The 15907-nt window shown below is 42.7% G+C and overlaps 1 protein-coding gene across 1 annotated transcript in view; it reads left to right on the top strand.

Moving 5' to 3' along the window:
• Nucleotides 1-11922, top strand: part of cbl (Cbl proto-oncogene, E3 ubiquitin protein ligase) — a 31451-nt gene extending 19529 nt beyond the window's left edge. The window contains exons 4-16 of the mRNA XM_061072717.1: nt 77-233; nt 2289-2410; nt 3795-3932; nt 4708-4795; nt 6089-6220; nt 6406-6627; nt 7812-7946; nt 8259-8675; nt 9087-9175; nt 9375-9581; nt 9670-9758; nt 10532-10768; nt 11602-11922. Coding sequence (XP_060928700.1) covers nt 77-233; nt 2289-2410; nt 3795-3932; nt 4708-4795; nt 6089-6220; nt 6406-6627; nt 7812-7946; nt 8259-8675; nt 9087-9175; nt 9375-9581; nt 9670-9758; nt 10532-10768; nt 11602-11897 — 2329 coding nt within the window. The 3' untranslated portion in view covers nt 11898-11922. The remainder of the gene's footprint in view (nt 1-76; nt 234-2288; nt 2411-3794; nt 3933-4707; nt 4796-6088; nt 6221-6405; nt 6628-7811; nt 7947-8258; nt 8676-9086; nt 9176-9374; nt 9582-9669; nt 9759-10531; nt 10769-11601) is intronic.
• Nucleotides 11923-15907: the final 3985 nt, after the last annotated feature.

Below are 15907 nucleotides of genomic sequence, written 5' to 3'. Positions count from 1 at the left end.
TGTCAGGGGGGTCGATGTTTGATTACAGGTTTTGCAAGGGAATGTCTTCATCTGGTGTTTTTGATTCATGTTGCAGGACCATCGTGCCTTGGAAGGTCTTCCGTCAGTCTCTGCACGAGTTCCATTCCATCAGCTCGGGACTGGAGGCCATGGCGCTCAAGTCCACCATAGACCTCACCTGCAATGACTACATCTCTGTGTTTGAGTTTGACATCTTCACAAGGCTATTTCAGGTAGGGAACACTCACGCCGCTGCAAACACTGCACCGTCTCTCTTTGTTTTGTCAATCGCTTGCGAGTCAGTTAGAGAAGAAATGTGCAAAGGATTACAGTGACGTAGAGTGCCAGTCATTCATTGCAGTTTGTTCTCCTTGGTGAAAGGAAACAAATTTAATTTAAAGCTGCACATAATGAACTTAAACTAATCTGCCACATCTTTTTTCGGCTAACTCTATCAAGTCGTTAGCAGGACGTCTGCTGACATATTCACACTGTCAGACGCAGCAGAAGTTGGAACTTTGTGTGACTCCGCTCACACAGTGCAGACAGGAACGTTTGAAAGTGATTTTGTCCTTTTTCATGGTCGTCTGTTGTTGCCTCACAAGGTCCAGACAAGTATGTGTTCTACCTTCTAAAGTCACACTGAGTTCCATCTCAAGGACAGTCTTCTTATATATTCTCCCCGGAGGTTGCTCTTTCTGACACTTGGATGAATAATAAACCGCTAGAATGAACATTTTGGGACAAGACTCTGCACATTCTCAGTTTATCAGTTGTTGTACTTTGCCCAACCCTGACTCAGCTTGTAAGTGATAGACCACAGGAGAAGCACACTGCACATACCCTGTAAATTGTACTGATGTAAAGGGAATTCATTTATACTTTGTAATGAAATATAAGACAGAAGACGGAAGGAAACAGCTCATTTGTTTTAAAAAATGTGGTAGAGGAAGTGAAGGGCAGTTCATCAGGCAGCATCTTCAGCTTGTCCTTTTCTATTGAAACATGTTGTATCAGCATCAGATATTATTAAATGAATAAAAAACGTAAGCGTTTCCTAGATTAACCTGACTCGCTGTTTTAATTCGTATTATATAAAACCTCTGGCATTTTATCTGGTTTCCATTAGTGTATGTTATTTACTCCCTCAGTAGCATTATCCCTGGCTGCTTGTGCACAGGGCACCAACAGGCTTAATGAAGCCTAAACAGATTACAGACATTTCCTATAACACTCCCTCATACAGAAAAAGACCTCCTCTAAATGCCCTTAAACTCAGAAGAGGAAGTGAGCCTGTGGCCATTTTAAGCTGTCTCTTTGATATGCAGTAGACTGTGCTTTTTATTACATCAAGGGCCCTTCAAAGGTCTCATTTCATGCTGTATCTTACAGCTGAAGGATGCCATGGTGATTATAAACCAATATCGTTTGAGCAGTGTTTGCTTGCTGTGCTCAGTAAACTGTACACAGAGCTGGTCTGGAGTGAGCTGATGTCCAAGTGACAAGAGGCAACTAAAAATACATGTACTGGATCTAACATTACTGAGCACACATTTGTTTACCCACAGAGCTAGTCTGTTATCACATTAAACCAAAGGTCATAGGATGCATCCAAACCGGAGTCCAGTCAAGGAGACGATTATGACTTCTCATTTCCTGTGTGCATAAATAACAGAGGGAGAGAACAACCCCTCTTTGTCATTCAGTCTAATAAAGATAGTGTGATTTTATATATTAATAACTCTTGTAAAGTTGTAACCATGGTTTGACCCGTGCAGCTCATTTTCACTGTTGTGTTAATTCTACTTCCTTTCACACACCAGACACATTGGTGAGAGCAACTGCAGCACTTCTTACTCACTGCTGCACTCGGTCAACGTGCCTATGAGTGCTATGAATTATATTTAAAAAAAATTCACCTTTAACTGCTAGAATGGTTTGAATTGATTTTGAGTTTTTAGAGAAAGTTGTCTTTCACCTGCTTTATATAGTTTATGGTGAACAGTCTTCTAGTTTCCATATAACCTTCCTAATTCTGTGACTCTGTATGATACCAAATAAGTTCAAATGAGTTGTGTTCTGTGTTACGAATTCATCTTAAACAACCTTTTTATGTTGTGTGAGTGACCCAGATTGAAATGACCCACTGATGTTTAAGCTGCTCCATTACTCTCCTCTTGCTGTTACTGCTGTGGCGAATCACTCACTCATCAGATGAGTCACTCACCTCTCTATCTCTCTCTCATGTGTGTGTGTGAATTTGTTTGTACGTGCGTACGTGTGTGTAGCCTTGGTCGTCCCTGCTGCGAAACTGGAACAGCTTGGCAGTTACTCACCCAGGGTACATGGCCTTCCTCACCTACGATGAGGTCAAAGCACGGCTACAGAAGTTCATTCACAAGCCTGGCAGGTGAGACACACAAATGTAAACAAATGTGCTTCGAAATCTATTCAAATTTCAGGAGCATGTTCTTGGGGCAGTGCGAGTGACACAGTTCATTTTGCCAATTTCGGTAATGAGATGCATCAGTTAAACCATGTTAATGTGTTTCCGTGGGCAGGATTATGGTTCACTGTAGTTCTCAGTTCGTATTTTCACCCCCACTCTTGAGATCGCAGATTTTAGTCTCATCTCTCACACTGCACATGAACACATTGTATATAAATGCAAATTATCAATGCTTAGTTTTGCATAAATACAATGACAGACAGGGCTCATGTTCAGTGTTGGTTTCACAGACAATTATGCTTCACTGTGTGTCTGCGTGTGTGTGGCACACTGCAGTACTGGCACCTAGCATCAATGGTCTGATTGTACACTGAAGGCGGATGTCACTGTTTAGGCCTGGCCTGTGTACAGCCATGTTGACATCTGAGTGGTTATTGGCCAATTTGGGTGCAGCATTTGGAAACTACAAATTACAGCTTACTGTCAGGAGTCACCTTTTTGTATTTCGGGTACACCACTCGTTCCACTTCTAAACTAAACACCAAGACTTAGTTTTCCACTTGTTTAGTATATGGAAGTAAATCAGTCATCAGAATTTAAATTTTAAAATTGCCAGTGTATGTTTTTGCCAAAAATTCGGTTGCAAAAATTCAGTTGCAAAACCTGATGAGACTGATTTACTTCCCTAGTAGTATCTCCATTCTCCCTCCTGTCCCATCAGGAAATGTTTGTGTCAGCATCAATCGATTAATGTGATGCTCAGTCACCAGTGGTCTCAAGCTTGCCCTGAATGCCTCTAACAAAGACAGGCTGCTTTGCACGGGGACTTATTAACCCCTAGAGCGGATTTTGTTCATTTCCTGTTACAAATTTGTATATTTTGTTCATGCATACAAATAAGCAGCCAGGAAATATTAGATAATAAAGTGAGTGGCCCATGTCAGACTCATGCAGCCTCTTATAGCCACTCTTACGTTTCCATTCTCTGTCTATATCATGATCATAAGCAGCAGTGCCTCAACATATTCCAGTTTACCTGCCTATGGACTGATGAACCAGCAAAGTATAGCACCCTTTTGACTATACTGATGAACTATGCCACAGTTTGATCCTGGCTACTTCCTGTAGCATTGACAAGCTTTTTGTGTGATACATGTTCAGACCATTTTGCAGAGGGGCTATTTTCATGCATATTTCCTACTATATGTACTTTAATTTGGTTCATAAAAAGTGCAATTCAAAGAATGTGTTTCTTCTTGTGCACAAGTTGCAGAAACTATTTGTAGTCCCTGATATTTGATATATTGAATGTAACAACGTGTGACCCTTTTTTGTCCCTCCCCAGTTACATCTTCCGCCTGAGTTGTACGCGGCTGGGCCAGTGGGCGATCGGCTACGTGACAGCAGATGGAAACATACTGCAGACCATTCCTCACAATAAACCTCTCTTCCAGGCCCTTATAGATGGCTTCAGGGAAGGATTGTAAGTGCACTGGCATTTTGTTTGGCACTCCTATATCTGTCATTTTCTTGGGGGTTTACATCTGGACCTCCGATCAGCCATTTTGTGGCTGGGTTTCAGTCTTCCATTTGATGCAGTTCAAAAAAAGGATATATAAGTCAAACTTCCTTTCATGTGTAGGGCTCTTTTGTCATTTCTCCTTTTCTCTCCTCTCCCCACAAGGCACGCATGGCTGCAGCTGTTTCGCATCCCACAACTGAGTCTGCCCTCAGCCTTAAACCAATCCAGCCGTATCATATTGCTTGTTCCCATAATTCTGCTGTTATCACAACCAGAATATAACTGTTGGTTTCTCATATACAGCTCAGTCAGTGGTCTACGTGGCTGGCGTGAAACTCATCTTCTCGTGCCAGCGTTGAAAATTGTGTCTAATGAATGCTATGGTTGGCCTGTCACAACCTGTAATCAAGTGCTAATTTGAACTGGGAAATCCTATACAGTAAATCGCTGGCATGCACAAAACATTTATCAGATGATAATTACAGCATGTGACCCACTTATGAAATGGTCACATACTGTTCATGCATCAACTCGGTGTTCATTCAAACACGTTTCATTAATGTATTGAACAGATGTTTTCATTATCTTTGCCTGTTAAGCTTATATGCAGTACAATCATACTAACTAATAATGATGATAATGATTTTTAAAGGAAAATGCCTGTGGAACTACCCGAAGATACTTAATGGGAACTTCTCTGTGTAGCCTCTAAGTGTATGTTCTTGTGCTCCTGCAGCTATTTATTCCCTGACGGCCGGACGCAAAACCCTGACCTGACAGGACTGTGTGAGCCTTCGCCTCAAGACCACATCAAAGTCACACAGGTCAGAGCAGTGTTCTTCTCGGGCTGCATCCTCAGTCACTTATATCTTATACAAATCTGTTGGTCTTTGGCATTTTATTATAAAGGTCAAATGTTTTTGTTTTTTTTGGCGGGTGGACACACAGGAAAGGAAAGATCTAAGTTGAAAAAAGAGATGTGGCAGTGCAGAGCACAGCCGAAAGGAGAAGTAGAAGACTTGATAAGTCAGCCCACAGGAACTGAGTTGGTCGAGCTCAAGAAACAGAATAAGGAATAGATTTTAACAAGTCAGTCAGAGAGCTCATACCGCCCAACAGTCCCCACTGCAATATATTTTTTTTCTTCACCCATATTAAAATTTACTTGATGCAGATCTTTATATATAGATTTTTTTCACACTCATAAACATCTGTCCCCTAAACATGCATGATTTTTTTCCATCAAGACCCATGATTCATTCTCTGAGAAATCAACATAAATGTTGAAAAACACAATGTTATCCTTGATCTGCACCCTGATGGGTTCTTCCATGACCCGTACCACATCCTTCCAATTTTGTATCGTGTTTGTGTCATGATGCCATCAGACGAATAAATGTCAATGGAAACAAAACCTCCTGTTTAAAATCTTGACTCAGATCATTGCCTTGTTTAGAAAGAACAGAGATAGTGAAATAAAACTGCAAATACAGAGAAGAAGGCAAAGCGTTAACATTTGCAGTGCAAGGACCGTTTTTAACCTTCTATAATATTTTATGCAGGATGTTTTGGCTCGAATGATGAGTCATCTTGTTTTAAGAGCGTGACAGTTAACCTCAAGTAAAATATAAGGACTTGACTTTTGAGTGTAAAATAAGGATAAAAAAAAGAAGATGCAGTACAGAAGGCGTATGCGGAAAACAAAATGGTCCTTTGTCAGTGCAGGCTGTCTAATTTGTTAACTTTAACAGGAAATCCGTATCTGGCCTAAGATGAGTCATTCTGTAATCACATGAAAAGGCTCCTTTTGAATATGAAAAAAACATATCTGTAAATTGTAAAATATTGTCAAAGAATATCCACTTGTTGAACCCTAAACAGTCTTTAACTTGTTAGGTTGATATATCTGCTCAGAATTCTGTGAGGGATTTTCTGAACAGACTAATTTGCTTGAGAACAGGACAGAAACTAAAAACACGCCCCCGCACTTTGACTCTGCTTCAGATCCTCCTAGGCTCTTTGGAAATGATCTCCGATGGTGTTATTATCGTATCATTTTACTCTGCGTTCAGGAACCGTGGGCTCATATCTGTCTCTTTCTTTCTTTACCCCCCCAGGAGCAATATGAGCTGTACTGTGAGATGGGCTCCACTTTCCAGCTGTGTAAGATCTGTGCGGAGAATGACAAGGATGTGAAGATTGAGCCCTGTGGCCATCTCATGTGCACCTCCTGTCTCACCGCCTGGCAGGTAAGAGAGTGGGCGGATTGAAGGGGTTTGTGTGGGTTGCTTGCTCCGAGTTAAGTGGCATAACTCAAACCTGTTAAGAGGAAAACTTTCAGTTGAAGTGCTCTTGTGTACAGACATAACGGGCAAATAGAAGCACACAACCCGCTTTCATCTCCTGTGTGCTGCTGCATCTGCTTGTGTTCCAGGAATCCGAGGGTCAGGGGACGGGCTGCCCCTTCTGTCGCTGTGAGATAAAGGGGACAGAGCCCATTGTCGTGGATCCTTTTGACCCCAAGGACCCCAACAGCGGAGGCACCATCAGGAGCTTGTTCGGTGCCGAAGGATCCCCATCACCTTGCTATGACGACGACGATGACGACAGACTTGAAGACCCCCACCTAATGATGAGCAAACTTGCTTGCACAAAGGTACGGCCTTGAAAAGACCATGACATAATTGAGACAAATATGATTTGCTCAAAGTTTCCATTCATGACACTGGGCGAGCTGGTATTTTCCACTGATAAAACACAGCAGCACTCGGTTGAGTTGGTTTGATGCCCGCGGTGCTGTTCGTGGGTTCCTGCTGTCCTCCTCTCTTCTCTGTTTTTCTCAGAGACCCATCGCAGATAAAACACTCCCTGCTTTGCCCTTTTCACTTTTTGTGCACTTCAAGCTCTCGGCTCATATCTGAAGTCTTTCATCTCCATCTTTCATGGTGCCACGGTAGCAGCTTTTTTTTGGTGCCTCTCGGTGTTTGATATGTGGGGCATTCTCCTACCCTGCATCTTTTATGTGCCTCTGGAGGAGCTCTGTGTGCATTAGACTGCTTATAGAGGAGATGAATACCTGAGATCACACACCCTTTGATGTGGTCCCTGGAATTTCATGGGCTTTGTTTGCTGACCCAGTCTCTGTCTCATCCTTGACTACTACTATATCGTTAAATGTACTCCTTCACTGTGAAGTACTTGGCTGTGCTTCATAAGTACTTTGTGTAGATTTGTGTTTGTTCCACTTTATTAGTTACTACTGTAAAATCGGTGTATTTCATTGAGATGCGTAAAATACATTTCAATTCAAACGAGTCCAGTACCACACCACCAATGACCATGGCCTCAGTAATAAGCATATAAACCTAAACAAGAAAAAATCTAATCTAATTTAAATAGCAGGTTAAGACGCAACAGTCATCAGGTAAAGAGAATAAAAATATTATAATACAATGTAATGATAACTATAGCCTTTTTCTTCATTAAAAAATGAGAAATAAACAAATGCCACTTTCAATCTGAAATATTGTTATTATTGTGCGACGTTACCTGACATGATTTATAAAGCACTGTCATCTTGCTCTAGATAGAGATAACCTCAGACCATTCAAAGAGAAATAAGACGATCACTGTAGTGTTGTGTGCTCCTTTTAATCCATACACAACACTGATAGTTTACATTAAAACTCAGTGTGGTTGTGTAGCACTAGCTGTATCTCACATCTGCAGCTGCATTCATCATTGGGTTCATCTCCAGAGCAAAAGCTGATTGTGTGAAGTTGTTTCCAGTGTAGCAGAATTGATCGTATGTCCTGCTCTGCTGTTGTGAATGTGATCCAGGTGGAGCGGCCCCCGTCACCCATGTCCATGGCTCCTCAGTCCTCTCTCCCCCCTGTGCCACCGAGGCTGGACCTGCTCCCACCACACAGAACGCCCAACCCCCCTGGTGCCTCCAGCCCTGGAGTCACCTCGAAGGTAAATACACAACCAGGGTAACACCTTGTTCAAGCAGGGGAGGACTTTCAAATAATAGTTTGGTCAAAATGTTTGTGTTTCACCATCACCGATTTGTGGGCAAATTCACCATAAATGTAGATAAATGGAAATTAGATAAATCAGATATCGTTGTATTCATCTAAATAATGTTTATTGTTGATTGTAGCCACAAATGGTTTCGCTACTAAATGGATAATCTATGTGTGGAAGACAACAGCACGGAGTTGGATTTCACATCTAAACTGTGTTTCGTCTTAATGGGCTCCCTGCATCTCCGTTTCATCCCCTCAGGCAGCTTCTCACCACAAAGACAAGCCTCTCCCCCTCCTCCCGGCGCTGAGGGACCTTCCCCCCCCTCCTCCTCCAGACCGGCCCCACGCTTCTGGAGCGGGCCCCGATGGACGGCTGCAGAGGCGTCCCTTACCCTGCACTCCTGGGGAGCCCCCTCGAGATAAGCTCCCGCCTACACCACCAAACCGGCTGCTGGCCGACTGGAACTCCAGGCCTGTTCCCAAGGCCCCCACCTCCTCTTCCTCGTCGTCCTCGTCATCCTCCTCCTCCCAAGTGTCCAGTCTTGGAGGGGACATCCGAGCAGGTGTCAGGGAACTCTCCAACCGACACTCCCTCCCGTTGGCGCTGCCCTCGGCTCTGGACACCCGCTCCGATTCTCAGAAGAACAACAGCTCCCTCAGTCTGGATCACCAGCTGGTGAGGAGCCACAAAACACTGCTCACTTAACTATCAGTTGATTTAATGTGTAGCACTGGTTACTACTACAAGCTCAAAGATAGTAGGAAAGTAAAACAACGGAAATTATCCCGTATATGGTTATAGTTTATGTAGCCGGTCATTCCTGACAGATCACTAACCAGTAACTGTGTGATCACAACAGCAGAGCCATGACATTCAAAGTGTTTTTGTCTCTTCTGGAACAGCCGTCAGAAGGGATAACATTATTTGCAATATGCCAATTCGCTCTCTTTCCAAATCATAGCAAGAAAACAAATGTGTTCCCAAAATACAAAAATATTCCATTAATGTGATTTGTGTTTTTTTGTTTTTATATTTTGATTGTGAAAATATTCTTATTAAAATAAGATTTGTCTGCTCTATTTCCAGAATTTTGCTGCAATAGGTGCTCAAGATTATGACAGCCCCAAAGTTAAGCCCTCATCCTCAGCCAACGCACTCTACGCACTGGCAAACAGGTACGTTGTATTGGCCCCATAATGGAGAGGAAATTATTTTAGTTAACTTGATGATCACAATGTATATTAATGATTTCTACAAAGCAACACATTTGACTTAATTTAGGAAGTTTGTTCCTCTCAGAAAACTCAGCCCTTAGTGTTTAAGGTTTTCTATTTCCAGTTCTACGGTTAATATTCTGGGGGGTTTTATTTGCAGATCATCTCAAACCCTGAGGGCAGTGGCAGGAGAGGAGGCACGTGACAGTGAGGAAGAGTCGGAGTACATGATCCCGTCCTCTCGCCCTGTCCTGCCCCCCATCGCCTCACCACCTGTAGGGGAGATCCCACCAGTACCGAGGCCTCCGCAACCTCAGCCTCTCTCTGCACTCCAGACACAGACCCAAACTTCCACACACAACTCAAGGTATTCACACTTAATTAATCCACTTCCAGGTTAGTTGTTGCCGGGCTGTATTGCACTGTTATTTAATTGTTGTTGTTTTCTATGGAAGGTTGGCAATGGCTGAACTGGAGGATGGACCTCAAATGTATGAAGCCATGTACAACATCCAGGCCAGGTCGCAACAAGCCAGAGATTCAGGTATTTGGATTCACCAACCTTTTTTTACCTGCGCCAAAGTTTTTTTTCTCTCTGTGTTTGTTTGTTGGATTGTTTTCTTTTATGCCTCTGTGCCGGCAACAGCGATTGGCCGGAGACATAATGTTCTCGGGTTGTCCCATTCCGGTGAACACAATATCTCAAGAATGCTTTGACATTTATTTATCTGAGAGTAATTCATCGATTTAGATGTAATTCAGTGGAATATGGTGCTGCTCTAAATACAAATCCAGACCTAGTAGAATTTAGGGTGGTTTTAAAAGGGAACATTTGGCCTTAGTGGAGGTATGAGCTCTACTGACTGTAGTTCTACTTCAAACTAGGATTGACCGGACAAGATTATTTGAGATCAGTATTTACGATTGTGCAAAATGGAGTGTAAACTGTTATCGTCATATCATTCAGACACATACATTCTTTTAAATCTCGCTCAAACCTCCTCACCCACCAGTCAACATGTGCTCATAAGCTGTTTTTAACAAAATATAAAACATTTATGGATTCATGAATCTGAACATCAGAATATTAGATTGACTCAAAAACAAGATTCTCCCTTTAGTCTGTGTTTGCCTTAACGTAAATAATAATATTTCTGTGCACAATTGTGAGTCATCTGAAGCTGAATTAGAGAATATAATGATGAGTGATTTTGTTAATGAAAGAGAGTCTTTTTGAGGCTGTATTTGATTTGATTTAATTTAGATCTCTCTCTGTCAAATACCGTAGTGCTTATGAATCATTTGTCTTCCCTCCAGATTACTCGGAGTTGCCCCCTCTGGCATTGACCAACGGTCCCGTAGACCACACAGCCGAGGACAGGGAAGAGGAGGAAAACGGCTACGACTTCCCTAAACCACGGATCCCCGTAGCCCCTGCCCGACGGACCCTTTCAGAACTGGCAGGATCCTCTTCGTCCTCATCATCCTCATCATCATCCTCCATGGTTGCTTTCGGCCGCCTTTCTTTAGATTCAGACGGTGGAGCTGCAGCACGTAAGTACAATTAGCTTTGAAAATGAACTACCAAAAACCTGCATTATTGGTGACTCAGTGCTTCCTTCCCTTCCGTTCCTTTTTTGTTATTACACATATTGTTTCTGATATCGACAGAACTAGAGACAGCAGCTTTATTTTCAGGTACTATGAATGAATAAGGAAATGACACACAGAGCTTTTAGGTACATACAAACCTCTCCCAGCATATGAAGAACGTTGTTTTATTTTTGTACGGTAGTGATGTAATCATTTTGAATGAGCGGGACTTCAGTGCAACATGGGAGTGTTCCTTTAAAGGATTTCTGTTGAGTCAGTATCCCAGAGCTTACTGAAGGAGTGATGACGAGACATTTCCCTCTCGACGGTGCTGATGTGAAGCCTTTTAGTGGTGAAAGCCACCGTTCTAAACGGTTGTCTGTGTCTTCATGCTTCAATCTTCTCGAGAGTAATCTGAGCGTCGGAGCAGCCAGCTGACATTTACCTCCTGTGGTGATTGCCAGGTGTCTGAGTTCCACTTGAGACCTGAACCTCTGTAATTGAGGAGCAATTAACAAGCTCTCGCATCATAATTGGTCCCTTTGAGTGGTTTATTAAAGGTCACTGCAGTGGAAAGGTCAACCAGTTCACCATATATACAGTTTAATTAACACGTAGCTTACCCCAGACATACTCAGCATGTTGTCTGAGGCAGACTCCAAACTCTTTCTCAAGTTAAACTGTCATTCACATGAACCTTTTAACTATTTACAAGTAGTTGTTCTTGTTTCATATGTAACCCCACGTCAAAGCTAGAGTGTGTTAAACCCTTTGGCTTCTTCTCGTTTCTTCAGCCTTCTCAGAGCCGGTGGAAGCACCAGAGAGACCTCCCAAGCCTCTGCCCAGACGAATCAACTCCGAGCGGCGACCGAGCCCCGTCCCGCCCTTCTCTGCACCGCCCACTGGTGGAGCAGCGGGCGGAGAAGCCAACTCTCAAATCAGTAGCGAGATCGAGCACCTCATGAGTCAGGGATACTCTTACCAGGACATCCAGAAAGCACTGATGATTGCACAGAACAATATTGAAATGGCCAAGAATATCCTACGCGAGTTTGTCTCCATTCCCTCCACCGCCCATGTTCTGACATAGCACACTCCCTGTGCCTGTCTCTCGTGTTTGCTCTCCCCTGTGCCTGTCTCTCGTGTTTGCTCTCTCGCCCTAGCTTGGCCCGGCCCGGTGGGGGTTAGGAGCCCAGGCCAAAGCCCATCGCCTGCAGCACTACCTCTGGTGCTGGCCGACGCCCCTTGTGGATTTTAACTGGCTGTCTATCCAGCGAGCTCACGGCATCTCTGGGACCCAGCGTCCTGCACTCCATGCGCTTTCAACAGTGTCTGGCCTTCTTAAAAACTGTTAGAGCAGGCCTCCTTTTCAAGAACATCTCCGTGGAACCGGCCGAGCACATGTGGAACAATGACAGGACGCCACAAGACGCGAGACTTTTCGTGAGAAATGTTGAGAAGACGGATTCTTCTCTTTTGTCGAAGCATTTCGCGGAAAATGTAACCAACACCTCACAAATTAAACTAAAAATGTATATCTATATGAAAATTTAATATATGAGTAAATATATATTAAATGTGTATAATATATACAGTACGTGCATATACAGTATGCGAAAATGATTTCAGCTTTGAGGGTCGCTGTTGGTACAAGTGATATGAGTGGACAGGGACCAGATCAAAGGGGGGTGTGGCCCTCTGTCGGACTAAGGGATGTGAGAGTGTGGAGACGTGAGGAAGAGTCGGGGAGTCTTCCTCACGAGGACGTGTTGGTCAGCAGCAGCTTAGAAGACATGCAGCAGAGCTTTTTTCCATGATGAATTCAGTCTGTTATGGCCTTTGAATAACAACGTTGCTTTGGTACTTTTTCTGTTTTTTAGAAAGACATCCTTGTTTTTATCGTGTTGTGTTTTTCAAAGTAGCATGACGATGGTTTCGGGTCTGGGCGGCTGTCTGGCAGCGTGTGTGTCCACGTGTGAGTGTGCGTCTGTGTGTGTGAGCATGCATGACGACTGTCTGTCTGCCAGACCTGCTCCTTTGTGACCTGCTCTTAAACGAACCCTGCTCCTGTACATCATGAATGTGGAATTAGAGTCTGTGTGTTCAGACTCGCGCTCTGTAAACGTACTACTGCTCTAACTCGTGGCAGGGCCTAGTGTAGCTCCGAGCCTGACAATGAGATTATTAGAGGACGTACTGATGTTGACAACCCTGCAGTACCAAACGGGCTCGTGCTGCGTGATCCGTGGCGGCTGAAATTTGTTTTCGTTTTGTCTTCGTCTAACTTCGCTGGCCGGCTGGTTCAGGTTTCTGTCTCCAGCTCAGGCCAATGATTTTTGAAACAACAAAAAAAAACTGTTATTGATTTACTTTGGTAATATATTATTGTACTATGATCATCAATATTGTTATTATAATTCATTCAGAAGTGCTTCACTGCTGCTACTATTGTTAGTGCTAAACAATTAAGCCTTAAATGTACATTTGTGAATATTGTGTTTAACAGTCATCCTGTTTCTTTAAAGTGACAGTATCACCCATGTTCTAGTCCGTAATGTAGCATACTTGAAAGTACAAGCGGCTTGTGAGCTTGCAGCCCTCTCAAGCTGTCGACTCCTTTTTTGTTTTCTTGTTGAGGTAGACTCTGTTATAGCAACAGTAATAAAGCAAACAAATTGCTTTGTGTTTGGAAAGCAGCCATTTTCTAATAGATTCAGGCTTCTCCTTCACATCAGTTTCCTTTCGCACCTCTGATCTGAAAGAGTAAGGCTATTAAAAAAGTAGGCTCATGGGTTTTCTGGCCCGCCCCCAAGTCTACACTGAAACCAGTATTTGGGCCGACTGTAAGAATTAACTCAGGAATTAAGTTGATCTGAACTTGTGGAGTTCACCCTGGCTGTCAAAGAAAAGAAAAGGAGGAGATCCATTGGCTGAGACAGCAGCTCACCTGTCAGGTGACATGTTGCCAAAAGCATCCGCTCAATGAAGTCACACAAGTAGCCTATTACCTTTATTTTCTCACATTATAACTTGCACATTTTTTGTTATTACGCATATTGTTTCTGATATCGACAGAACTAGAGACAGCAGCTTTATTTCCAGGTACTATGAATGAATAAGGAAATGACACACAGAGCTTTTAGGTACATACAAACCTCTGCCAGCATATGAAGAATGTTGTTTTATTTTTTTTACGGGAGGGTATCGAAGACACATCAATAGCTAATCCGCCCTGGTTGACTCTGGGTTTCACTGTGTGTTGACTGGAAGCTATCTCCGCGCTGTCTGACCATCCTCTAGTTCTAATTATTTCTGTTCCCAGTTGCCTTGAGAAACGTCTTGAATGATGGGTAATGAACGGGGAGGCCCCCAAAACTCAATACTGTACCAATGTTTTGTTGATGTTTTTGAGGACAGCGCTGTCCTGTATTTTTTTTTACCGTTTTTTGTTTTTTCGCACAGCATACCAATTTGTGCTTTGATACTGTCACTCTAAAGAAGAAGAAGAAAAAAGCAAATTGTATAAAGTCAGTGATATGAATAGGAAAAAAAGTTGCTGTTTTGTCTCATTTTGCATTCCTGTACATGTATTTTGTTCCAAAGGATTTGTTTACTTCTGTGAATAATTCTGTGAGCAGTGCCATACGTTTAGAGATCTTCACCATGTGTTGAGTCGGGCCTTGTTTGTTTTTTTAGGAGAGTTTATAGGTATTGGTTTGTACCTCATTATCTCTGAAGGCAAGATTGTGCAGTATTGCTTGTATTAATGTGTCTCCTCTGAATCGTCGGTCGCATCCGGCCTCATCTGAGGGAGCTGACGTGCTGATCTGTGAATAGCTTTGTTTCCCTCTCACCTAAAAGATGGATCGTGTCCCAGATCAGTTCTTGGCCTCAGTGATGCTCGACGCCTACCAGCGCCCCCCCCCCCCCCCCCCCCCGGGGCCTCTGCTGGGGTACTTCAGGTTTCTTCCAGGAGAGGGAGATGTTGTTCCATGTAGCTGTGTTGCTTCTCATCAGTAAAAGGCATTCATTAACTTTTTGATGGTTTTTAAAGCTCATATCACTTTGGAAGTATGCACAGTGCTGTTAATAAAAGGATAAGCAAAAGCCATCACATGCCTCTCTAATTATTTATTCATAGATGTTCAGCTTGTAAATTTCATTGTATTATTATTATAATAACAATTGTCCCAATGCATGCAAATGGTGTAAAAACATTTATTAACCTGTTAATAAAAGTTTCTTTTTGACAGTAAAACCACAACAATATACTATTCACGATTTCTCAGTATTTTACTTGACTTAACGAGTTGAATTTATGAACTGACATTTGAACGAGTTAATAATGTAAAATTGAAAGCAAAAATGTACTGTCAAGGCTAAATGCCACAGAGCCAACATTTATGTTATTCACACAAGTTTTTCCTCCATTGACGAGAGTCTAGTGAAGGAGAGGAGGAGGAATCAGAAACTGTACAGGACTCAGTGTGACTCACTTCTCTGCTGACGGTCTTGTGAAAGTTCAGTAATGCAGCGATAATTGCATTCAAAACAACGAAATCTGATTTGACTGCCCGGCTGCTAGATCTAATCAGCATCATATCTGAGAGCCATATTGTTTCAAAGTATTACAAGATTTAATAAACCTCTATTCTGTGCACCAACACACTGCTAAAGGTGCATCTATTTCTGCAGAAGAGAAACAATATGACAGCATGCTGTTACTTGCAGGAACATTTATTTACAGGTTAGTATTTTCCCAATGCTTCCTATAAAAGTTTTTAATAATTATAGCAAAAATGTAGCTTGCAGATGTATAAGAGGGGGCGACATTGAGAGACATTCTAACTAACCTAAGCTTCATGTCTTTAGAAGCCAGAGAACCCAACGCACACAGACATGGGGAGAACATGCAAACTCCACACAGAAAGATCCCAGTTGAGCAAGGATTCAAACCAAGAACCTTCTTGCCGGGAGGGGACAGTACCAGCAACTGCAACCTGCCTCTATTCTGTCCATGATTAGGATCTAATTACCCACATAGTTCTTACTGAGGAAACTTCCTTGGAAAATGATTAAGAAACTTTGGACAGAAATAAT

The sequence above is a fragment of the Limanda limanda genome, chromosome 6 (assembly GCF_963576545.1).
Source record: "Limanda limanda chromosome 6, fLimLim1.1, whole genome shotgun sequence".
Taxonomy (NCBI): Eukaryota; Metazoa; Chordata; class Actinopteri; order Pleuronectiformes; family Pleuronectidae; genus Limanda; species Limanda limanda.
The sequence above is the reverse complement of the archived record's forward strand: the minus strand, read 5'-3'. Positions and strand labels throughout refer to the sequence as shown.